We start from the raw sequence: 25,437 nt of genomic DNA on the forward strand, positions 1-25,437 counted from the left end.
TTGCTAAGAGTGGCAATCCACCTCTTTTTAGACGAGGCAATTGAGCCTTCTCTAGAAAAGGCAGAGAGGGGAACAGCTTGGGATCCAAAGACAGCATGACGTCTTCGGCATGAGACCAGACTGGAAATCGATATTTAATAAAAACCCTAAAAACCTGGTGTAACGTTTTGTTTTGCCCTGCTCACAGCAACACTTCAGCTCCTCATTCTGGGCCTCGGATTGGACTCGAAAAGAAAAGAAAAGCAAAAAACGTGCCGATTGGATGAAGAGGTTGATGAGATGGAACCTGGTGTTGTGGTGTCAAGCTCCAAAACTCATTTCAAGTAAGGCAACATGTTCTTGAGACACAGCATCGTAAAAATGGAGGACATGTCGAGGAAGAGGGAGCATGCTGGGATGGATCGTGTCGGAGAGGACTGCCGCCCCCCCCCCCCCGGAAGAGGGCACCGCCCAGGGCAGGAGGACTAATCCTGCCTGGAGTATTTTCAAGTGCATTTCAAAACAAAAACCAAAAAAAAAAAAAAAAAAATGGAGATGAGGTTAAGTCAATGCAAATACATAGAACACTTTGTATGAAGTCATGAGATTTTTTAAAGGAATGTTCTTAAAACCTAGATAAAAAATAAATGGAATGAGCTGTACAGGTCATACAGGTGTCCAGATTCTGGAGCTCCGAGAGAGACTGTATCAGACTAGCATCATTCTACACCTTACACCTAGTCCTGTACCTGGCCAAGGATGGGGAGTTAAGGACTGCAAAAAAGTGCAACAGGTCTCTCTGGCTTTAGTTATGTAAACTTGTCACTCAAAATCTCTACATGGTTTTTGGTGCAAGGTGCCAAGAAAAAGTAGCACAGGCTTTTTTTTTTTTTTCATTGTGAAGCTAAGTGTCTGGGCAGTTTTCAAACATTCTCCATGTGTATGGGTGCATGGGGACAGGTTTAGGGCAAAAGATAACTATCAGGAACATCAACTTTTAAAGACTTCATAGTACATTTTCCTCAGATTGTTGACCAAACTGGTTAAAAACTTAGCAAAAAAAAAAAACAGCAGAAGGGGCAATGCAGACAAGGACCAGAGACTAAGTCTTGCTGGGATATGTAGTCCACAGACTGGAAGCAAAGACTACAGTCAGACTGGGCTACATGTCAGTAATGTCATGACAACACTCATGAAAACAAGAACATCATCCATCACTTTGTAATTGTTCAGCTGGGGGGGCAGTCTGGGCTAACTTGTGCAAACCCATTGTGTGGTAACAGTTCGATGAATGGCCAATCAGGGATTCCCAACCTCCCACAGCAGTGAAGGATCAGGACCAACCAACAAGCCTCCCGGCTTTGGCTGGATCCCTCCTTTACCTTCCACCCGGGGCCCACCAAAACCATTCTGAGGAACTTAAATTACACCGGATGGCTCAGTGAGGTCTCACTAATGGCTCAGTCAAAACTCAACTGGGTCTCAAAAAGGTCCATTCTATCCTCTTCCCTTGGGATTCACTATGGATGAGCCGAGCCTTCTGTATCCATGTCTCCCTGAGCAACCAGAGTCTCAGCGAGGGACATCAGGTGGGGTGGGTACAGTATTTGTCAAAAAGGGGGGGTGGGGGGGGGGGGGGGGGGTAGTCCCCCTTAGCTTATGTCCGAGATGCTCAAGGGACTCAGAATAGTTACAAACAAAGCTTGTGGGGAAGGGGGGCGGGGGGCTCTAATTAGGCATTTCAGTACAAAGACAAGAAGGCGAGGGCCTCTTCAAGTCACAGGTAAAGGCAGTTGGCTGCTGGGACACATTGCTTCTGTAGCACAAGGGGGCCGAGAGAGAGAGAGAGAGAGAGAGAGAGAGAGAGAGAGAGAGAGAGAGAGAGAGAGAGAGAATGCAGCTGGCGGGAATAGGAAAGAGAGCAGGAGAGGGCGCACAGTGCAGCTCTTTGCAGGCAGGGGAGAGGGGGAACAATTTTTTGAGTAGCGCCATTAGAAGTGATGGTGGGGGGGGGGGGGGGGGGGGTGACGAGAGGGGGGAGAAATGAGTGTCTTATTTGTCCTCTCTGTGCTCGCAGATGCCAGCAGCGATGAGGGTGGCTCGATACTGCAGCAACACCCCACACATGCTCTTCACAAAGCCCTTGGAGAGGGGGAATAGTGGGAAGCCGATGTCCGGGTAGCCACTGCGCTCAGGAAGGAAGCTGCGGTAGCTCTTTCTTCGCTTCTTTGGTCTGACCGTGGGCTGAGACTCCTGGGATGCCTTGCCGCTGGCTTGCGACGCACCGCCCGAACCCTGCGTCAACACCACCCCATCACCTGCCCCACCACTGGCGCTCCCGGTCACCAAGACCTCACCGTCCGAGCTCTGGCTAAGGTCCTGCTGCAGGGCGGAAGTGCTCCCGGACGAGCCCCCAGGTCCGTGGTAGTTTGAGGGGCTGAGGCCCGAGTCCTCCAAATCCTCTTCCTTCAGGTCCTGCTTGCTGGGGCTGCTGTGGGCCAGTGCATGGGGGATCTCCTCCAGCGGCTCTCGGTCCCGGAAGCCGCCTCCTCCTCCTCCTCCACCTCCCGCCCCTCCTCCTCCTCCTCCTCCTCCTCCTCCTCCGGCCCCTTTGCCTCCGCGCTCCACCACGGCCCCGTCCAGCTCCAGCCAGGACTCGATCCGGTGCACCAGGCGCCAGCCGCAGGAGCTGAAGTGCTCCTGGATCTCCTGCTGGAAGACTTCCACGGGGTGCTGCAGCATGGTGCTCATGGACTGCACCATCTTGATCAGCGCCATCTCGTTGTAGCAGCGGCTGTTCTCGTAGCCTTCCTGCAGGCCCCTGTCACTGTCGAAGCCAGCCTCGTTGTAGTAAGGTTCATTAACCAGGATCAGACCTAAGGCAACACAAAAAAGCCCATCACACTGATGTCGGTTGACAGCAGAGTATATCTATTTGGAAGGAAATGAGTCACCTCCTCCACAGGTCCAAAAAATATTTCTATATAAAAGTACATCCGAGCTACCCAGTATTAAGACCCTGTCAATGTGACATCCTCAGGCATGTAAATGATTCATAACACATAATTAGACCGTCATACTGCGTTATACGGGAGGTTAATTGAATCAGAAATTGAATTGCATTTCAAAAGAAGAAACATTAAAGTTGAATTCCCTATTCCTGCCTTCCCTATTTTGATCTTCTTCAAGGTATCAAGGAGCTTCTGTGAGATTCTCGCCGCAGTCTGTGCCCATATGAATAAAACATACATCTGCAACGGGATCAGACAGAGAGAGGGCAGGGCCTTCACCTTGAATGCCCCATACAGGACTAGAATAAGAATTACTCCTGTTCTAACAGGCAGTTCATACCTTGTAGGAAGATGAAAACTGTTTCATAAAGCAATCCTCAAACCTTATTAAAAAAATCAGAACAGGATGGTGATCTGAAAAGTTCACACCTTTGAGTATTACCAATAAAAAAAAAGCCTCCATTACATTCAGTTGTGAGAGGCAGTCATCAATGAGATTAGCATCTAACGAGCAAATCAATACAGCTGATTGATTAACTGATGTGTTTCACTGACCTTGGATGGAGATGAGCACTTGTAGCAGACTAGACTTGCTGGTCCATCTCTCCGTGCCCTGTAGGATGGAAGAGAACACACACATATGACCTCAATTCCGGCTAAGAATTCTTGATCTGCACAAGCCAGAATGAGTCAATTAATTTGCCACTTTCTCTGACAGTCATGCAAAGCTCACCACTGGAGCCGAGCTCTTCTAAGTGCCTTTGATTCCAAGGATCCCACATAACATTACTCTGGTACTGGTGTATAGACTCAAACCTCACACAACTGTTTTTAAAGACCTTAACTGTACTTGATAAATGATAAGAACCTGTCTGGCGAGTCTTTCACACAGAAAAACCCAATTAGAGGAAGTGGCATAAAGCATGCCTCATCAAACGCCAGGTTCCATGAGTACGCAAAACAGATAAGCTCCTCAGACCACACCAACGGCCCCCTCACAGGAATGTCCTGAAATAAGAGCCTGTTAGTTCCAAATTCCATTACCTTGCCAATCCAGGTGCCCAGCAGGCTGACGCAGACCTTGCCGTTGTCATAGAGATTGGGATTTAGACGGCCACTGCACTGGGACAGGTAGCGAAAAAGGGGGGGCACTGCCGGGTAGATGTTGGGGAGCTGAATGTCGAACAGGAAGAGACCGTCCTCGTAGGGTGTGCGTGTGGGGCCCTTGATCAGAGCAGCGAACAGGTCCTACGGTGGGAAGAATGGAAGTCATTTGGCAGTCAGGACCCATAAACACGGGTTTATCAGATGCTTTGTACAAAGGCGTCCGTGAAAGCACACAGTTTATCTGTAACAGTAGCCAGTGGGTACAGTGCTGTGAGGTGAGTAAATCTCACTCCCTAAGAGACGTTAGGGGACCCATGGGTTTTAGCCGCCTGGTTAGCAGGCCAGCCTCCCACGCCTGAGGTTGAGAGTTGGAGTCCAGTGCGGGACTGTGCTTGTATACACAACGCAGGTCACACTCTGCCGTTAGCGCGCATGTTGTGGAAGAGGTCACGTGGCTTCTTAAGCCCCATTGCTGGGTCATCACACAATCTCACAACGGCCACTAGAGGTCGCTTTTTGTGCGTTTTAACTTAAGCCAGGTTCAATTAGAATTATGTTTTTCCTCCCGGAATTACATCCATTATAGGCTTGTGGGTTATATCTTTACCCTTGTGGGCCTATTTCGCCTTTTAGTACTTTGACTGTGTGTATTAAACGCTACTTTACATGGACAAGCAGAACTGTAGGCTAGTTTCTCTTCTCACACAAAGACACGCAAATTGTCAAACGTATTTTTACCCAAGCTTTTTTTTTTTACAGCAATCATGTTCAATTTAGCGCACAGCTACGTGTTAAAACCTGAAAAACTCCCGGTTTAAGCAGTACAGTTCTAAGGCACAGCTAAGCTAGCCAAACACTAACTGTCTGATTGAATGCCCCGCTATGTTCTGCCGACGCTTGTTGATGTGTGCGTGTTGGTGCAATGCACACGAGCTTGAACTTGCCATGCGGTCCTCGAAGGTCTTGACCATGATGCCATCAGGCAGGGAGGTGGCCAGCAGAGCCATCTCCTTCCTCACGGTGCTGAAGAACTTCTTGGCCTCGGCCGGCTGGAACTCCATTATCTTAAAAGTGTGACTCTCTGAGGTAGAGGAAGCCAAAGAGAGACAAATCACAAACTAAACTGAACAGTTAGGTCTCAAGGAGTCTGTCTTGAATACCTGCCTTCCAACTTGCCCTTCTGAAAATAACTTTGTACTCCGAGTTTATTGGGAGAGAGATTTTGATGAATGGTGTAGCCACTACACCTTGAGCCAAATCCGAGACAGCGCTGATTCAAAAATAGTGCCAGCTTTGAAAACTAGGCCCAGCAACAAGGTCAGAATGAGAAGATGTGTCCCTGAAACCCTTATTTGAAACCCAACTTGAAAAAAAGAGGAATCCTACAACGCAGTGCAACAATTTGCCACTTTTTGAGGCATGTTTTATAGGCAACTAGTTTTGGCATCATCTTCAAATTATTTTGGTATATGGTATATTTGGTAAAATGGTATATGGCCATGTGATATGCACTATGTAGTTCTGTTCTATTACACAGGCATGAAAACGGGTCAGGGGTGAAAAAGGTGAGAAGGATATTACCCCTCTAGGGGGATCCGGGGGCATGCTCCCCCGTAAGAAAAATTTTAATATTCCATATTTTAAAGCATCAATCTGATGCATTTAGAGATGCTTTTTTTGCCAACCTGGGGAGAGCTGGAGAAACTTAACTTCAGCCATGAGTCCAAAATTATTATGGCCTCCTTACTAAAGTATTATGCACTGATGTCACTGGGTCTAACATACAGTATAAGAGGCAGTGGTAAGGGCACCACAAATGGCTTAATGCATAGCCCCCACAAGAGATGGTGGACATGCTGTAACTTAACTTGTCTACTCTTCCATCATGATTGACAGCCAATACAATGTTATGTAATTCAGATTTTAATTAGGGCTGTCAATAGATAAAAAAAAATGAACTAATTAATCTCACATTTTGAAATGCATTAATCTAAATGAATCGTGATTAAAAGTTTGTTTGACTTCTAAAGACTACATCTTATAAATTAACGAGTAATCACTTTCAGACAGCGTGTATTTTAGACACTGTTGTTTAATTGTATTTTTTTTTAACACAAAACTACACGCAGAACTGTGTTTTCAAAGAGGCTCAGGCCTATAACTCATACCTATAAAGTGCCAGCCAGGTACAGACTGTGTGCCGCGCAGGGTAGATGTTAAAATGGAAGTAGCCTAGCAGCTGCCAACATAATACGGGCACTATCAGTGCCTAAAGTGGTCAGTTTGCCACTTATCTCCCATCTGTTTGAGACGTCGATTAATTCTCCACAGTGCTCCGCTGTATGTCGCGAATGTTTTTTTTTTTTACTTCCAATGCAAAAGATCTCAATTTCCATACATTGTCAATAAAATGAGCTGTGACACGCAGGTAATTGTCATTTCTGACTGACGTCCAGTTGTCACCAGTAAGGGCGACGCTGGCAGCTTGTTCGAGGAGCTGAATTTTTCGTGCTCTCTCGCCGTCATACAAGGAATGTATGCGACGGTAAATCGTAAGAATTGTCCCCTGAAGGAATTCGAATCACCTCAGAAAGCCCACCGTCCTCAACTATGTTGATGGGCCGACAGTCACCGGAAACCTAAACTGCGTAAGCGTTGGTAACCTTTTCACGGACTGGTCTAGTTATTTTAGTGAAGTCGTGGAGTGTGGGTTGGCGACCATCTAACCTGGGACTGCTTTCTGTCGGGTGATAACTTAAAGACGAGCTGCTTCTGTGATAGCTAAATTCAGCTTGACAAATGCTACATACAACTTTAGTTTTGTCGGTTGTTCCGTCATTTTTACTCTTAAACAGAAACTTTCCGCCCAACAATCCCTCTGCTCTCTCCATCTTCAACTACCGTCTCGGTCTCTCCTATTCCTGACTGCAGGCACGCGGCGGTTTCGTGTAGAAATGGGCCGGTGAACACATCCATCCCCATTGAAGCGCAGTGACTGAGTTTATCAAATTCAAATTACCTGGTGCCTCGTCCAGCACGGAGAACACCTCTCCCTTGGCACTGGTGAAGGTGACGCCAGGCTTGCCGCCACTCTGCTGGCACAGCACCGGCGTGTCACTGGGCCACTCCGAGCGCACGGGCGTCTGCGGCTCCGCCTGCGGCTGGGTGGTGGCGGTCGTCGTCGCGGCGGGCCTCTCCTCCTCGACGGCGCCCTCTTTTCGAGCCTCCTCCACGATGGCGCAGACGTCCAACGTCTTCTTCAGGTTCTCCTGCAGCTTCTTGATGTCGTCGAGGAAACGCTTCTCCTTGGTGGGCTTGGTGCCCTCGGACACCGGCGTGGTGGCGGCGGCAGAGGCGGTCGTCGTGGTGGCTGAGGGCTCCGCCGAGGTCGGGGAGGTGGGTGAGCCGGTCCACAGCTGCTCCACGGTCATGTTCTTCAGGCTCTCCAGGATCTTCAGGGCCTCCTTCAGCTCTCTCAAGCCCCGGGCCGTGCCCTCCTTCCCAGACTTCTCCTCCGCGGCCGGCGTGGTAGAGGCCGACGGGTCGGGGGTCGCGGTGGCGGCGATGGCCCCTGGGGCGTCCCCGCTGACCGGCGTCAGGGGCATGGTTTCGGGGAGAGCGGCGGCGGCCGTGGGAGTGAGGGCCGGGTCTTCCTTATGCTCCTCCTCCACGGTCTCCCAGCTGTCGCTCTCGTCCTCCCACTCCTCTGAGGAGGCGCCGCTGCTGCTGCCCTCCACTGAGGTGTAGTCCGTCTCCTCCACCTCCGATTCCACGTTATACAAGTGCTGGGGTTGGGGAGGGGGAGAGGGGGGTGGAGTGTACAAAAATAGGCATCATTTAAGGTTTGTTGGGAGTACAGAAATTCATGGCATAGTTCTAAATTATCCAATCTAATCTAAATTATCCAATTTAATCTAAATTATCCAATTTAAAACTTCACTGTAATGACTGTGTGAGAGCACTTCATCTCCATGGGTAACAGCGCTGACATCAACAAAACCTCAAAGCACCAATTCAGTGAGTAAACGGGCAGTTGCAGACACCATATGAGAGATCGGAGACACACAGGTCACAGCCATGCAGGAAAGACAATGAAATGGCTACTGTTTTGGCCGTGGATGCTGGCGTTTGGGGAAGATTTGGTACCTGTGGCAGTACGATAGTTTTGGAGTTGTCAGCCCAAACCACCTCCACCTTACTGCTGACGTCCACTCTCGACACGTGACCCACTGACGTCTGCACATAGGGAGAGAGAGAGAGAGAGAGAGAGAGAGAGAGAGAGAGAGAGAGAGAGAGAGAGAGAGAGAGAGAGAGAGAGAGAGAGAGAGAGAGAGAGAGAGAGAGAGAGAGAGAGAGAGAGAGAGAGAGAGAGAGAGAGAGAGAGAGAGAGACACACACACACACACACACACACACACACACACACACACACACACACACACACACACACACACACACACACACACACACACACACACACACACACACACACACACACACACACACACACACACGTTGGATTATTCCCTTGTCTTCATATGTATACATGTTTTTGGAGACAACAATGACGACATGTGGACTACTTGTAGATGACTGGGTACAATTGCAGCATTAACAGTATTTGAAACGTCTTTCAAGGTAAGTTTCAAAAGGAGAACTAAAAATCTTTGGGAAAAACTACAGGACATTATGGGTGGTTCTTGGAGTATGCATCTGTAGGGATAGCTTTGCCGCCTTTGTTTTCAACGTGCTTCAAGTTCATTATTTCTATGATGTCTCCAGACTGTTAACTCTCAACATGTAATGCCAAATAACACGTCTGGCTCAGTGACACTAATTATACCCAAAGCTTGAGTCACAGACAAATGTGATTCAATTCCATTAGGATTATAGTTTCCAATACACAGGCATTACACTATCATTTTCGCAGTCCTCTTGGTCAGGGTTGACTATTCTGATGACAATATCCGTGGTGCGGAAATGGAAGTCTGGATGATCAGCGATGTCATAAACACTGACATCCTCCTCTTCACCAATCACCTAGGTGACGGAAAAACAAATGAATATGCCGTTTAAACAAAATAAAACATTAACCCAATGTTCTGTCCAACCAAACCCACATATTTGCATTAGGTTCAGTGGATGAACATTCAATAATGAACTTTGTGTTTGTGGCAAAATGGATAAGAGTTTAGAGAAACAGTGTAACTAATGTTGCCATTGTCACGGCAACCACACTGCGACCCCAGAGTTGGCTGACCTCTACGTCATCGCCCGCAGCGTTGAGTTTGATCCACTTGACGCCACACGTCCTGCCCTTATGATCACCTGACTGGATGACCCCATAGAGCCCTGGGTCCTGAGAAGCAGAAGCTGAGAACACACACACACACACACACACACACACACACACACACACACACACACACACACACACACACACACACACACACACACACACACACACACACACACACACACACACACACACACACACACACACACACACACACACACACACACACACACACACACACACACACACACACACACACACACACACACGCGCGCGCGCGTTCAGAATATCATTTGCAGACGCACTCTAGTAACCCTCTAAGGCCCTCTTGGCTATTCCAAGTACTTTGAGGTCCACGAAATCCTAATGTTCTGTCGTCGTCAAGGTGACGAACACCAAAATCTACTTTACTGACATTAGCACACAGTAATATGCGTTGAAATAGGGGTGGGTGATCTGACGATTTAATGTTGTGATCAATCTTAGATTGGATAGGTTAGATCTACTTTTGATCTACTTTTCAGACAAATCATAGCAGTTTTTAATGTCCTCCTACTAATATATCCAAACTTCACATAAAACTTGGCCAGTAACAACATGAATCCACGCTACTGGCAGAAAGATTATTCAGCATAGTCAGACAAATCTTTTCAACCACCTTAAAAGGAAGCATCTGAAGGAATATGCCAAGAGTGTTTCACTCAAGTTGGTCCAACCAGAGACATTATAAGAACTCTGGTACATCCACACTCAACTGTTTATGTTTCGGGACCTTGTGAGATGCAGATATCATTGACCGACACATTAGAGCAGTCAAAAAAATACCATCAAAGCAAGTCAAAGCAAACGATGGAAAGAGGTGATTGAGGCGGTCACATTCTACGTAACTAAGGATGTGCTGCCGTTCAAAGCTTCAGACGATTTAAGGCACTGATGCACACTTGTTATTTGACTTGTCATAGCGTGGATATTCTCAACAGTACATTTTCAAACATTGGGAAGAAAGATTCAGATCATGAATCGTGAGCAAATTTGGGCAGATTGCCAACCCCCTACACCGAAACATTATATAGAGAACAGAAACTGTAGTATTGTGTCTATTACTTTTTAAAAGTTAAAGCTATAAATATATTAAGTACATTAAATATATTAATGAGCCACATGAGGTCACATACAGCGCTTGTCCACGACGTAGTCCCCTGGGCAGAACTCATGGTTGTCCAGGTGCTGGATGGGGATGAGGTCATTGGAACGGATGCCCGCCTCCAGCCGGCCGTCCTTCCACATGACGTCAGACGAGGTCACCGTGGAGACGACCTCCACCGCCACCCTGCCCGCAGCAACAGCAAAGAAGAGAGGGGGGGGGGTCAGCGAGGGCCCCTTCCTAAACCACACAGCATACTCTACAGAGGCTAACGCGACAGTGTGACGGCTGGGGCGACAGTGGTACAGGAGGTAGAGAAGTCGTTTAGTAATCAGAAGGTTGCTAGTTCGATTCCCTGTCGAAGCGTCCTTGAGCAAGACACTGACACTAATTGCTCCTGATGTGCAGTGTGCCATCAGTGTAAATGTAAAAAATGTGTATACCTTGTAAGTCGCTTTGGATAAAAGCGTCTGCTAAATGTAAAATAAAAATAAATAAAAATAACGCAACATGTAGAAAGCAACGTTCTGTAACCAGGAATGCAGTGGTGTCCTAAAACAGTTGACCAATACGATCTTCAACGACACATTAATTGCCACATAGGAAGAGGGCAACATTGGCATTTGCTTGCAGAACAGAGAGAGAACAGAGGCGCTGTCTGGAGAGAACAGAGGAAGGCAGAGGGCAACACAGAGAGAGACACCTCCTTTCCAGGCAGACACCAATGATTCGCCAAATGAGGTCTTCATGAGCGGGAAGAAGAAGCGCTAGACATCTCCAGAGGGGTGCAATCGATGGGCCCCTCCCTTTGCCCCTCCCAATGCCCTGAGCTGGCTACTGATTATGATGAAGATGAAGATGATGATGATGATATGATACTGTGCCAGGCGCTTGCTGCAGCAGAATGCTTTGTGTCAGCACTGCTTGAGTGGGAGCCGAGGACAGGTCAAGACCTATACAGTGCCACATCTCTTACACATCATGGCAACTCCATAATGTCGTAACCTGCCCCCTTTATAGAAATCATAAATATTTCATAAATATAAAATGATTTTTTAAATCACCTAAAAGTATGTCTAAGAGACATTCATCCGTTCTATTTCTATCCGTTCAATTGCATCCATCTACATTTACTAGGGACACGACTTTGATACACATGATGTAGATTTCAGAGTATTTATATCTCACAGGTTTTGTAGGTAATTCCATGCCAGGGTGACTGACAGCACTGTGAACGCACACGTCGCGCCAGCACACGAGCTCCCGTTGGGAAAACAGAGCCTGACACAGAGCCAGCTGGGCTACAGCTGCTCAGGGCCGCCCTGCCCGAGAGAATACTGCTCAAAAACAACCGCTCTTTACTGCAGCGCTTGTCTTTCTTGGCTTTCTTGACGAAGCTTAAATGATTCTTACAGACCGCAGAGAGAGAGGATGAGAACATCGCCAGGCACCCTTAATGAAGACTACGACGACAGTGATGTAATGTTGAGCAATGCTTTTTTTAGCAGGTTCTCTTTGCAAACCTTTAACTATTCTACTGGCTGAACGTTACCACCTTAAATCCAGCATTGTGTCCTAAAAACTGTACAAAGGAAACGGCAGATATCCACCATCAACTATAGTCCCATATTGCAGGGATTTTCCTCAGCTTCAATAACAAGCTGCTTCTATAAGCCAGACATCTGCTAAGACAGACCTTGGCCAAGTCAAGTTCGGTTGAAGAGGCAGAGCACCATCCATCCCCCATCAGCTCACCCATCACCTTGCTTGAACTCGCGGCAGATATCAACCATCAACTATAGTCCCATATTGCAGGGATTTTCCTCAGCTTCAATAATAAGCTGCTTCTATAAGCCAGACATCTGCTAAGACAGACCTTGGCCAAGTCAAGTTCGGTTGAAGAGGCAGAGCACCATCCATCCCCCCCCCCATCAGCTCACCTATCACCTTGCTTGAACTCGCGGGAGAACTTGGTCCTCTTCTTCTTGTGCTTCCTCTTGAGGTTGCGGATGGACAGCGGGATGCTCTTCTTGCGGTTGGGGGGCATGCCGCCCATGCTCTGCAGCGAGGCCGTGGAGCTGGCCGAGGACGTGATGGAGCTCGTGTCGTCCGTGTCGTCCGCCTCGCCGTCCGTGTCCAGGTCCCCCAGCTGGCCATCCTCCCCGGCCTCCCACCTCCTTGTCCGTGACCCCGTCGGGTCGCTCTACGGGACCGTCTGTTGGGGCAACGGGCACTAAGGGGGCCTCCCCTATCCCATCTTGCTTTTCACCTGGACACACACACACAGGAGAGGAACGTGTTCAGGCATAAACTGAATAGCCGTTACTGCATTCACAGATTGAATCCCTCTAGTCCACCAAGTACATCCCTTTACCTTTTCACAAAAGAAGAAAAACTGGTCAAGTAACTAGTAAACGGTTTCTATATGTAATGTTTGCAAATCTTTAGTCAAAGACAGCGTAGCTCAAGTTGATCCTTTCCTTTCATATCCCAGTTCAACTGAAGACGAATTCCTTGTGATCTGGATCCAGAGACACCTTATTTGCCAACTCTCACTGACAGAGAAGGAATCCACGTACCCTCTATGTGGTCAGGTTTGTCTCCTGACTGAAGGCGGTTGCCATGCAAATCTGCACCCTCCGTTGTCTTCCTCCCCAGGTCTTTCTTGAAAATCCGCTTCAGCTGTTCACACATCAAACAAACAAGTAAAGATATAACCAAGCAAGATACAAACAAACAAACAAACAAACAAACAAACAAACGAGACACAACCAAGGTCAGAGAGACCCTCAGCAGGGTTCACTCTTAACTCCAAAGAGGAAGGGCAAAGGGGATGAGTGAGGAGCTGCCCAAGAAAAGTCAACAAAGACTACATTTTGAATCATAAATAAAGCGTCCCAAGTTTCTATAAAAGAAAAACCAACGAGATACAACAGTAGTCCACGCTTTCATTACAATTACCAAGACAACTTGGGCCCCCCAGAAGGGCCTCACATACGCACCTCCTGCAGACGGGGTCTTCTGGGTGCACTGGCGTCCCCTCTGGCCCTCGCAGGTGATGCGGGTGGCGTCCACCTTGGATGGGAACACGTAGAGCGCCCGGTCGCCCAGCTGCCTTGCGTGTGGTCATAGTAACCCAGCGCTTCCATCTATGAAACAGGGACAGCGTCATTAGACTCCAACCTCGACCCTGATCATGCTAATAGTGGCAAACAACACAGTATATTCATGACGGTATGTTCTTCAGTGAAAGAACACATCGCTTGGCAAAGAATGAGCCGAGTTCAAATCAAGGTGCCCTCCTCTCAAACCTCAAAAACAAACTGCTGTGAAATGATTAAATAGTTGGTGGCAACGTGAAGGGTGGAGAATGACGTTTGCAGATTGTTTTCATTAAAAATATCCAAAGCACATCACCACCCCAAGGATATCACAATCATGAATTTGAGTCTGGTTACACCACGTTCTTACAGTTTTTGGTGCAGGAGCATTAAAGCAAAAGATGTTTGCTCATAACATCATACACAAAACAGTGTTTCAAATGCTCTAAAAAGGCATTCATTGAACAAAAATGAGAAAAACTCTGCCATCCTCTTTCAGACCACTGCTTGATACACGAGCCGTCTCTGCTGCAGTAGTCTGTTTCAATGTCACCCAGCAACAAGGCGGCTGATTAAACCCGTCCCGTCGATCCCTGCTCAGCATGAACTCCGTGTGGTGCGGGGGGGGACTGACATACTTGCAGAGGTTCTTCCTGAGTGATGGTGGAGGGCGGGGGTAGACGCTGTCGGAGCCTTGGGCGGATAGCTCTTGGTGATCCATGTCACTTTCAGCTTCAACCAACCTGCACCTGTGGGCAGAGGGCAACAGAAGACTCTTTACACCCGAGTTTGGTTTGCGTAAATAGCTGCCGGTAGCGTTGAGCTAATCGTTCACGTTTGACAAGCCACTCCGTGATACAGAAACACAAGAACTACATCTATTGACGCAAACAGAGGTCTGAATGGAATGAATGTGTGAGTGTGTACATTTCCAGGTTTGGTGTATTTGTGAGAGTAAATGTGTCGGGTTGACGGAGGCTGGCTTACCTCCTCCACTACCACCCGGAACTTGGTCTTCTTGCTCAACACGGGCTTAACACCATAGAGCCACTGCACGTTAGCAAAAACCTTCGACGGACCAATCAAAACTTGGCCTGGGTAGAACCCGTACGCCTCGTCGAAGAAGAGCCCCTGGCAAGGGGAAGGAAAGAAAGGAACGAAGCAAGGAAGGAGAGAAAAGATGGCAGCGTGAGTGGCAGCGTGGCATGAGCACAGCATGTGCTACAAGAGTCACAAGGTGGCATGAGATTATGGGCAGAGACATGAGAGGTTCCACTCACGTTGTCGCTGACGTGAGGACAAACGTCATAGAGTTTGGACCCATCTTCCTCACTCATCGAACACCTGGATTAAAAAAAAAAATATATATATATATATATATATATATATATATATTTTAAAGATATACAGCCAGAAGCAGAAAATGGGGGGGGGGTGTTGAACAACGCAAGTCCAAGTCAAGAAGACTGTTATAACCTGAGGAAAAATACTACCACAAATATGACTGTAAAATTGAATAAGCTGTATTCAAAGCCTCAAAGAAAACCATCAGCTGTAACACAACTGTTACCTTGCCCCGTTGGAAAGCTTCAAGATAATGTTATTGCTCAAGTCATAGACTTTCCCCAACCAGAAGTCATAGACTATGTAGTCCCCATACATGAACGTCTGTCAATGAAATGAAAGAAGTGGTTAGCTGACACAGTCTGGAACGTATATAATGTAACGTTTATATATAACGTGTATTAGCCAAGGCATAACGGCACACTTTAATCAAATACACAGATAACTAAAAATCCAACTGGTCAGAGGACGATCTTACCCATATGTGTTGCAAGTCTCGACTACTGACGGGATACAGGACGCAGTTGGTTCCAACTAGTTTCACTGCACACTCAATGTTAATGTTGGTCACTATGCCACACTGTTTATCCTGTAGGGTGAGAGCAACACTAGTTAATACAGTATCATCTCACTTGTTTTCATATACGAGCACCACTGTACTTGATTGCTGCATTACATGCTGGCTTTGCCCATTAACTTTCGTTTATACTCTTACAAATGAATATAAATAATTTTTAAAGTTCTGAACATTTGGCTCACATTCATATTCACATGGGTCAACAAGCCCAGTTCAGTGATAAGTCATCACTGTCTCATTAATTAATACGCAATTCATCAAAAAGCCTGCATGACTAAGCGAGAAGTCTAATTAAACGGAGAACAACGATAAAACACCAGAGTTGAAAAAGACCAATGAAGGAGGAGTGTGTGATTGTGTGTGAGTGTGCGCGCAATTGTGTGCGTGTGCAAGTGTGTGTGTGCAAGTGTGTGTGTGTGAGAGTGCGTGAAAAAGGGATAAGGGGGTTGGTTACTTACATTGGAATTCAAGCGTCGTACAAAGTCCCTAGGCACGATGGATCGATCTTCAAGTTTGAGCTGAAAGAGAGGGGTGGAGAGGAGAAGAGAAGAGAAGGCAGAGGGATGAGCAACAGCGGAGAGCAGAGTCGCGACTAATCACACTTCAAAGAGACTCCTCTTTGGTGCCGACTGATGGAGCTCGGCCTCTCCCAGCGTCCAGCTGCCCCATTGCCTGCGGCCAAGACCGTGCCATAATCTAGTGCTAGATGGCTACTCGACATAACTTCTCATACTCGACATAACTTCTCATACTAGACATAACTTCTCATACTCGACATAACTTCTCATACTAGACATAACTTCTCATACTAGACATAGTACATGTAACTTCTCATACTCGACATAACTTCTCATACGACATAACTTCTCATACTAGACATAGTACATGTAACTTCTCATACTAGACATAACTTCTCATACTAGACATAGTACATGTAACTTCTCATACTCGACATAACTTCTCATACTAGACATAACTTCTCATACTAGACATAGTACATGTAACTTCTCATACTCGACATAACTTCCTGGAGGCAGTGGGTTTAGTCCCGCATGGAGTAGTCTGAAGGGGCTACTCACCACTGGCCAGCGGCTGCCTGCTCAAGTAATTTTTAGTAGGTTATTATCAATCATCTGTTACTGCATATTCAGTTCTTATAAGCTTTTTGTAGCTGCAAATGGCAGAACATTGTATAGACAAAAAAAATGAAAGCTTAAGTGAATTACGAGAGTTCACGTAAAAAAGAGCTGCAGTGGAATATCACCTTGGCCTTGTTTGTTGAGGAGCTCATACATAAACAATGGGATGTTTGTGCTTGACCTGACCATACAACTAGAATGTGACGAGAGTGACATCCAGAGCACCTGCCTGTGGTGAACAGGAGTTTCAGCTTTACACCTAAATGCAAAACAGCTTGGACAAACCTTGGACACCTGCAGTGTTTTACCCCGGCTCTCTTAATGGTTCACACAACCGCATTAAGCTGCCATTCGTGGAGAGGGTCACGGCTGGGGCACCAGACCAGACAAGAGGCACACAAACGGACACCAAAAGGAGGAAGAGGAGGAGCACCAAAAGGAGAAAGAGGAGCACCGAAAGGAGAAAGAGGAGGACCAATTTGTACTGTTGGAAGAGATTGAGGAGAGGAGAGGCTCGTTTAAAGTGAAGGCTTGAAAACAGACCGCAGAGCTGGGTGGGCGGGTAGGAAAGCAGAGTGGCGTTCAATGACCAACCAATCACGGCTCACGACTACGGTGCCATGTGCCCTTCAGAAACAGGAATGCGGTAGCCGCTGAAAGCGCCAGGTAAGGCCGTTTCAAGTGCCAGTTTGGCAGCTTAAGACACACTTATCCTGACTTGGCAGGCTGCTGCAGGTAAGGGAAGGTGCTGCATGAAAGCTGAAAGCTCTGAACAGCACAGCACAGCCACAGATGACTCAACACGTTTCAATGCCGGAAAGAAAAGGCTTTTCTCAGGGATTAAAATGACCATGCAAGGTAGTGACAACGAACGTAGACGAGTGCCCACATATCTTCAATTTGCAGAGTCGATGTAATTAAAAAACATACCAGTTGTCCAGAACTACAAAAAAATAAAAAATTATTCCAAAGTCTTAGTCAAATAAAAAAAGGAAACAACCTCGGTGATTTCTATAACCAAAACAATAATACATATACATGAAAACATTAAGAAAATAAACCCCTCAAATGTCAAGGGCAATGAAATACCCTAACTTCAGTAGCTCCTCTCTCTCTCTCTCTCTCTCACTCACCATTCTAGGGCCATGATTTTATCCGCGATAACGGAAAAACGGACGGAATTCGCGGAATGAACACTTTGAAACGGAATTGCAACTTTGAAACGGAATATCATTTTGTGCATACAAATCGCCCAAATTCCCCTGTATTTTGGGCTGCAAGGCTTATTTCTTTCAATAAACACAACAACGATTGCAACGATGAACAAACATTAATTAAAGAACAAAACCACTGAGAAAATGTCACGTCTGCACTGAACTCTGCTCCGGCCACGCCCCCCTTTTCAACGGTTGACCCACAGATCTCCGCTATAGGGGAAGCCATGACCCCCACCCTGCCTCCAGAGGCCTGTTGCTATGGCGAAGGTGCGGCAGATCTGGAGTCTGGAGCCTCTCCGAGTGAACCCCGGCTCTGTGGCGTGGGGCGGCACACGAGGACGGTGAGGAAGTGGAGCGTCGGCACACACAGCAAAAAATAAGTGACCCAAATTCAGCGCCGGTCTCACGAGAAACATCACTGGCAGCTCGCAGCTTATCTGGAACTGCGTGTGTGTGTTGTGTGTGTGTGTGTGGTGTGTGTGTGTGTGTGTGTGTGTGTGTGTTAATGGCTAAATATTTGAACAGGGGATAATGTTGTAAGCCAAAACTGAGGCTAAAAGTGAATGACATGACATAGCGTGGTGCTGGACTATGCACCAGCATGCCCCTTGTGTCTGCTCATTAACAGGGGTGTACCCACAGTGGTGGGCATGTGCAGTGGGCGTGTGGGCTAAACTAAATGGGCGTGTGGGCGCTGAAGATATAATTTGCGAAGTTTATGAAAGGCCTTCAGACTGATAGGCCATTCTCAGCTTTAATGTGGTGTTTAACGGAATGAAATAATAAAACCTTGCATAACAGACACAGACAAAGAGGAGCACCTTCTCTATCTGCGGAAGGACGCGGGCACATAATGTGCAGATTGGCATAAATACCAGATGTCACACTGGCAAGTAACCGTATCCTCTCGGCATATTATCTTTAATGTGATGAGCCCATTGAGCAAATTCACCTCAAACCCCACCTCCAAATACAAGGTTATGATTACAATGCTTCCCAGTCACTCAGTTGGCAGCCTCCAGTCTGTGACCTTCCTCTGACTTTCTGCTCATCTAAACGAATAATCATTAAATTAAATAATTGTCATGTTTTAATGATCATGACTGTGATTGCATAATGGGGCACATCCAGGTAAAACAAAACGTGATGGAACTTGTTAAGTTTTCCACAACTGTTTCCTTCTAAAAATAAGTCCTTTAAGTCCAATCATTCATTCCCCATCAATCATTCACTCAATTAGGCCTAATCATGGAAATACTCAACAGATTACCCGACACAACCAGTAATATCTCAATATAAATCAAAAGTGGCAACTCTAATAAATAACTATTCTTGTTTTAAAATGTACAATTAGTCCCCCTAACAAACATTCATGAGACAGGCTTCTGGGGAATAACTTTACAACCTTAAAGTGGCCTATTGAGATCCGTGTTGATCCATCATAGTGCAGATAGTCTTAGACACACAGGCCGGCACAGGCAGACACACACACACACACACACACACACACACACACACACACACACACACACACACACACACAACACACACACACACACACACACACACACACACACACACACACACACACACCAGAGATGTGCAGGCTTCAAAGCAAGGTGACAGTAGGCAGCGCCTCTCATACTCTCCGGCTAATTAGCTCAGTTTAGCGCAGACGTCTCTGCCTACCGCACCAGACCGGGAGCCGGGCGAGATGAGCCACGGCACATCATCACTCCCATCCCAGCGGAAGACAGGATGGAGGGAGGAGGGGAGGAGGAGGAGAGGAGGAAGAGAGGTGGGTGGCGAACGAGGAAGGAATACCGCAAGATTCCAAAGCATGGATCCCCATACTAATGAAGACTCTAAAGATCGTCCGGAGCGATGGAATATGCCGTTTCACAGGCACCACAGCCTGATGGCTGCTCTTTCAGTTTCAGGCTGCCATCTCTGTGTTTGAAGAGACAACAGTGACTTTACTTTAATGCTCTTTTGAAATGTCGTCATCTTCTCTAATCAAGGTGTTTTTAATAGAACTTGCGATTCCATTCTTATTTCATATCCAGTTTTCGACCTAAGGCTAAGGATATTTCTTTTAATTGCCCAGTCTGACCAAATTAGTTTACCTGCCGGCATGCCAGTCAGACTGTTCCTTTTCATTTTGAAAAGGAGGGAGGAGGTGGCGGCGGTGGCGACGGTGGTGGCGACGGTGGTGGCGACGGTCCTGCCGTGGCATCCGACTCACGCTGGCACTCTGCCAGAGCTAAGTGTCCTGTGGCCCGGGGGGTGGGCAGGCTTATTACTGGCAATCTGCAGGGCATGGGCACTTCATTTACTGATTAGAGAATTGATTGGCTTGAAATGTGCAGTCGCTTGCTAGCTTTCGGGCCTTTAATTGCTAGTTAATGGAAAGGTTATCCTGCAGCATTCTCCAAACACACAAACGTGTTCCAAGAGCCTCCGGCAGTGTGTGTGTGTGTGTGTGTGTGTGTGTGTGTGTGTGTGAGAGATATCAGTAAATCTGCTGAACTACCTCCCAAATGACAGCACTCTCCGCTGCCAAATCACAAAGAAACAGGAAACAGAAGGCTGGGCCTTCATCAATCGCTCTGCATTCCATCCCTACTGTAATCACTCACAGACAAGCCTGTCCGTCAGGCACCCCCCCCCGGCCACTCCCCACTGGCTGGTCTGGAGAAAGGGCCCGCCCCTGCTCCGGAGGACAGAGATGTCTGTGGAGAAGACAGATTGGGCCCGGCTCCCCTGCTGGGTCGGCGTTTTTTCATTCCGCACACGCTAACGTCCTGATGGGATGGCTTTCCCCCCCCTCAGAATTCAACGAGGCTAAAAATCAATAACGCTCCACAGGAACCCGCCTCCACCCACAGCGCTGATAAGTAGATTCAGCCTCTTTTTTTTCCACTTCAACTGTTTATCGAAGATGCTACGCCTTTGATTATTGCCGCCATGCACTTACAACTGTCCAAATATGGGGGTATAAAATAAGATCCACCCTTTTCACTCATACGGGGGGGGGGGGTGTTTTGAATTGAGTGTCCACAAGGTCATAAAATGAAGCCGTTTCATCCATAAAGACTAGCCAGCTATAGCTAACGCTGCCATCCCACAATGGTAGAATTTATGAAGCGTACTGCAGCTGAATGTCATGTCAATCGCTTAAAAATAGATGGCAAGGGGGGGGGGGGGGGGGGGGGGGGAGCGGTCATTCGCCGAGCCGCCGTCTCTCTCCCAGCGAAGACGGTGAGGGAGTGATGGAGAGTTACGAGGAGGACACATCAATCTCGTCCCTGTCTGGCTTGAGACAAAGGACCTCCCAGCGCTCGGCTTTTCCCTCATCGTGACACCGCTGTCAACTGGTTACTTTCCCCCGCTGGAGGCCATGGAGCTTTCAATAATCTAGAAATAATACACAGTACACATAAACACACAACACAAACAAACAAACAAACAAACAAAACAAACACGCACAACAGTGCTCAAAAATAGACTCACGCAGGGACCCCACCCTAAAAGACCAAATAACGTTCTCGCGTTCTCGGTTCTGGCCATTTCTCATCGGCTGATCTCGATTGTGTGTCGTCAGCTAAGAGCGAACTTCCGTTGGTGCCTGAGGGGGAGGTCTCGGCGAGAAGCACCTGATAACCTGATAATGGCCGTTCAGGAATGACGGTGTTTACTGTGTGAGTTCTGCCATTGTTTACAATCCAGAAACCCGGCAATTAACAATGCACAATGACGGTGCACAATGCGTTATCGGGAACAAAGAACTACCTCCTGCCTGGCAACAAGCAGACTGTTCTGCATGGTGTGGCAACACAGGGGATGGGCAGTGAGGAGGCGTCAGAGAAAGAGAGAGAGAGAGAGAGAGAGAGAGAGAGAGAGCGAGAGAGAGAGAGAGAGAGAAAGAGAGCGAGAGAGAGAGAAAGAGAGCGAGAGTGTGTGTGTGTTTGTGAGAAAGAGAGAGGGGGAGAGGAGGAGAAAGCAAGAGAGCGAGCGAGCGAGAAAGAAAGAAAGAAAGAAAGAAAGAAAGAAAGAGAGTTCTCCTGGACCTTCCTGCACACTCCCTTTGCTTAATTCACATCCTCTGTGGGCAGCAGTTTTTAAAGCGCTAAAAAAAACACGAGAGAACAGGGATCCCTCCGGGTCACAACAAAATCTGGATAATTAATTGAACACCTGACTGTGGGTTTCTCTAGGAAAACACACACACACACACACACACACACACACACACAGATACGAAACAAGAACACCGTCACCAAGCCGCTGCTGAACCATCGCCCTTGGCTGTGCCCACAATTAGTGCAGATTGATTACAGGGATCAATAGGAATCCGCCTGTCCCAGGTTTGTTTGGACATCCTGGGCTAATGAACACGAGTCGCTGCCCTGGATGCCCCGGGGTACGAGCGGCACGCGGAGGAGCGAGAGATGGAGAGAGAGAGAGAGAGAGACTGCATGGAGTGAGAGAGATGGAGAGAGAGAGAGACTGCAGCTGCGGAGGAGCCACGCCTTAAAGAGCAGACACTCCCAGACCTGTCTACGACACACACACACACACACACACACACACACACACACACACACACACACACACACACACACACACACACACACACACACACACACACACACACACACACAATACAATACAAGTGCCTGAAGGCTGCTATTCAGCTGAGAAGCGTCTCCTCCCAACCTTAACCCAACCTCAGTTAGTGAGTGCAGACAACTTACCGAGGGACACTGACACGAGGACGCCAGCCAGGTTACCGAGGGACACTGACACGAGGACACCAGCCAGGTTACTGAGGGACACTGACACGAGGACACCAGCCAGGTTACTGAGGGACACTGACACGAGGACACCAGCCAGGTTACTGAGGGACACTGACACGAGGACACCAGCCAGGTTACTGAGGGACACTGACACGAGGACACCAGCCAGGTTACTGAGGGACACTGACACGAGGACACCAGCCAGGTTACTGAGGGACACTGACACGAGGACGCCAGCCAGGTTACCGAGGGAAACGGACACGAGGACGCCAGCAGGTTACCGAGGGAAACGGACACGAGGACGCCAGCAGGTTACTGAGGGACACTGACAAGAGGACGCCAGCAGGCTTAATCTTAGTGGGCCAACAGGCCGGCTCAGAACAAGCTGAGGTGGCACTGTGTCTAGTATACTGTATGAGGTCAATGACTGTGGAGGTAATGACTGTGTGAGAGGTAGGTGTGTGTGTGTGTGTGTGAGAGGTAGGTGTGTGTGTGTGTGTGAGAGAGGTGTGTGTGTGTGTGAGGGGAAAGAGACCCCCCTGTGGGTTGGGAGTAGAGAGGAGCAGGATGAGTGAGAGGTAGTGAGTGAGGTGTGTGTGTGTGTGTGTGTGTGTGTGCGTGTGTGTGTGTGTGTGTGAGGTAGTGAGTGTGTGAGGTGACACAGATAGATAGAAGACAAAGGCTGACAGTAAAAGATGGTATGAGAAAGACAGTAGAAGGAGGAGATGGAAAGCGAGTATGAGAGCGTATCTTGGGAGGCGCAGATTTCTCCCATTACATCACTGGGTTGCACCCTTGGGGAGGGGAGTGAGAGAGGCAGAAGGAGGAAGGGGGAGGAGGGGAAAGAGAGGAGAGGGGGAGAGAGAGGAGAGGGGGAGAGAGAGAGGAGAGGGGGAGAGAGAGGAGAGGGGGAGGAGGGGAAAGAGAGGAGAGGGGGAGAGAGGAGAGGGGGAGAGAGAGAGGAGAGGGGGAGAGAGAGGAGAGGGGGAGGAGGGGAAAGAGAGGAGAGGGGGAGAGAGAGGAGAGGGGGAGAGAGAGAGGAGAGGGGGGGAGAGAGAGAAAGGCAGAGAATGAGACAGAGACAAAGAGAAAGCCAATTGGACTGAGAAGGAGACAGATGTCTCCACCTGCTTGTCCTTTTAACATGCCGCTAATGTTTTTCGCTGTCCTTCTCTGCACGCCTAACCCTGGCAAAGTGTGACCTCTCGACCTCTTCGTCACATCGCCACCTCCCCCACCCGCCTCTCTGCGTTTGACCCCTGTTGTCACGGCCGTGCCACGAATGATGTGTGAAAACTGCCAGCACACACCAGAAGCCTTTTAGTAATCATACATACATACTCCGTCACACGCACGCAGGGTCACTCGAACGCCCTCACACACACACACATTTTCTTTCTCTCCCTCACACACACACACACACACACAAAGCTGGTAGTCTTTGGCACAAGGTCAGCTCCACTCGCCTCCTGCGCCCTGCACACTGGCCACGTGGCAATCTGTTCCAGATTAGGAGACTGAGGCGGAGACTACACCTGCCTTTCCCCTCGGCTCTCAGGATTGAAACCTAACCAACACACACACACACACACACACACACACACACACACACACACACACACACACACACACCACACACACACACACACACACACACACACACACACACACACACACACACACACACACACACACACACACACACACACACACACACACACACACACACACACACAAACCTGCCCTAACGACTCCCCCCACAACACATTACATCTGCAGCCGTCCGCCTACTCCATCACCCAGCTCCGCCTCGTTGTCCAAGATGACCCGAGTCCAAACTTTGTGTTTGCGCTGCAAAGGCGCTGGAAGGGGGGGGGGGGGGGGTCACATATACTGCCCTCAGTCTTTAAGTCCATTAAGGTCTTAGCACAGATAAGGCCAATGGAAGGCCACAGCCTCTCTGGGTGGGAGCTTGCGGTCAGGCTCACCAGTGCGGCTCTCCAGGACTGGGAAACACAAGAGTGGCACAGGATGGAGTCCACTTCATATGGGGCTGATGAAGATGGTAAATGTGTGTGTGTGTGTGTGTGTGATTTTTTCTTGGGTTGTTGTGCCAAACAAACCCTAAGCTTGCTAGGGTTTCAAGTATAGGACTTCTTCTAACAAAGACCAATCTAGCCGATGGCAAACAAATTGATTTGCTCAGCAGTTTCCCCTAAAACAATTGGGGCACAAAAAAACCCATGCATGCGTTTAAGCACTGAAGAAAAAAGTAAGTTATTCAGGATGAGAGAAAAATAGACAAGGATCCCCAAAACAAAGGATGGCTTCAAATTGTTCTCATGTCCCTAGATAAATTAAATTCCCATCAATCAGTCAATCAGTGGAATGCCTTTGTTATGGTGTCAATGCTAAGAGTCCATCAATCTCCAGGCATATTGCATGTTGCTTATTTATGCTTCAAGCAGTTACTCCGATTACTTGGGCAACGCAGAAGAGGGGAAACAATGTGCTGCCATGGCCTAAATAGAGTCGCTGACAGGAACACGCTTCCCCTAAGTGAATAGAAAATGGAAATTTAAAAGCCTATTTAAAGCCATCGGCACTCTTAATTAGGTGGGGGCTGTCGGAGCCCAGCAGTGCAAGAACACCAGCGCGCACAATGGTTGGCCACCGGGGGGGGGGGGGATTGGCTGGTAACCAGTGACCAGGTTCATCCAATA

At 48.0% G+C, this 25,437-nt stretch overlaps 1 protein-coding gene across 1 annotated transcript in view; it reads right to left on the reverse strand.

Annotated features, from left to right (window-relative positions):
- Positions 1-1,621: 1,621 nt before the first annotated feature.
- The window catches only part of LOC116219736 ((E3-independent) E2 ubiquitin-conjugating enzyme UBE2O-like), a 28,045-nt gene continuing 4,229 nt past the window's right edge, over positions 1,622-25,437 (reverse strand). The window contains exons 2-18 of the mRNA XM_031563484.2: positions 16,018-16,077; positions 15,461-15,571; positions 15,209-15,306; positions 14,919-14,982; positions 14,626-14,769; positions 14,382-14,387; positions 13,499-13,612; positions 12,478-12,740; positions 10,569-10,723; positions 9,358-9,470; positions 9,012-9,137; positions 8,244-8,333; positions 7,117-7,882; positions 5,042-5,178; positions 4,035-4,238; positions 3,546-3,603; positions 1,622-2,855 (exon numbers count right to left, since the gene is read on the reverse strand). Coding sequence (XP_031419344.1) covers positions 2,032-2,855; positions 3,546-3,603; positions 4,035-4,238; positions 5,042-5,178; positions 7,117-7,882; positions 8,244-8,333; positions 9,012-9,137; positions 9,358-9,470; positions 10,569-10,723; positions 12,478-12,740; positions 13,499-13,612; positions 14,382-14,387; positions 14,626-14,769; positions 14,919-14,982; positions 15,209-15,306; positions 15,461-15,571; positions 16,018-16,077 — 3,333 coding nt within the window. The 3' untranslated portion in view covers positions 1,622-2,031. The remainder of the gene's footprint in view (positions 2,856-3,545; positions 3,604-4,034; positions 4,239-5,041; positions 5,179-7,116; positions 7,883-8,243; positions 8,334-9,011; positions 9,138-9,357; positions 9,471-10,568; positions 10,724-12,477; positions 12,741-13,498; positions 13,613-14,381; positions 14,388-14,625; positions 14,770-14,918; positions 14,983-15,208; positions 15,307-15,460; positions 15,572-16,017; positions 16,078-25,437) is intronic.

Source organism: Clupea harengus, chromosome 26, assembly GCF_900700415.2.
Source record: "Clupea harengus chromosome 26, Ch_v2.0.2, whole genome shotgun sequence".
NCBI classification, from domain to species: Eukaryota; Metazoa; Chordata; class Actinopteri; order Clupeiformes; family Clupeidae; genus Clupea; species Clupea harengus.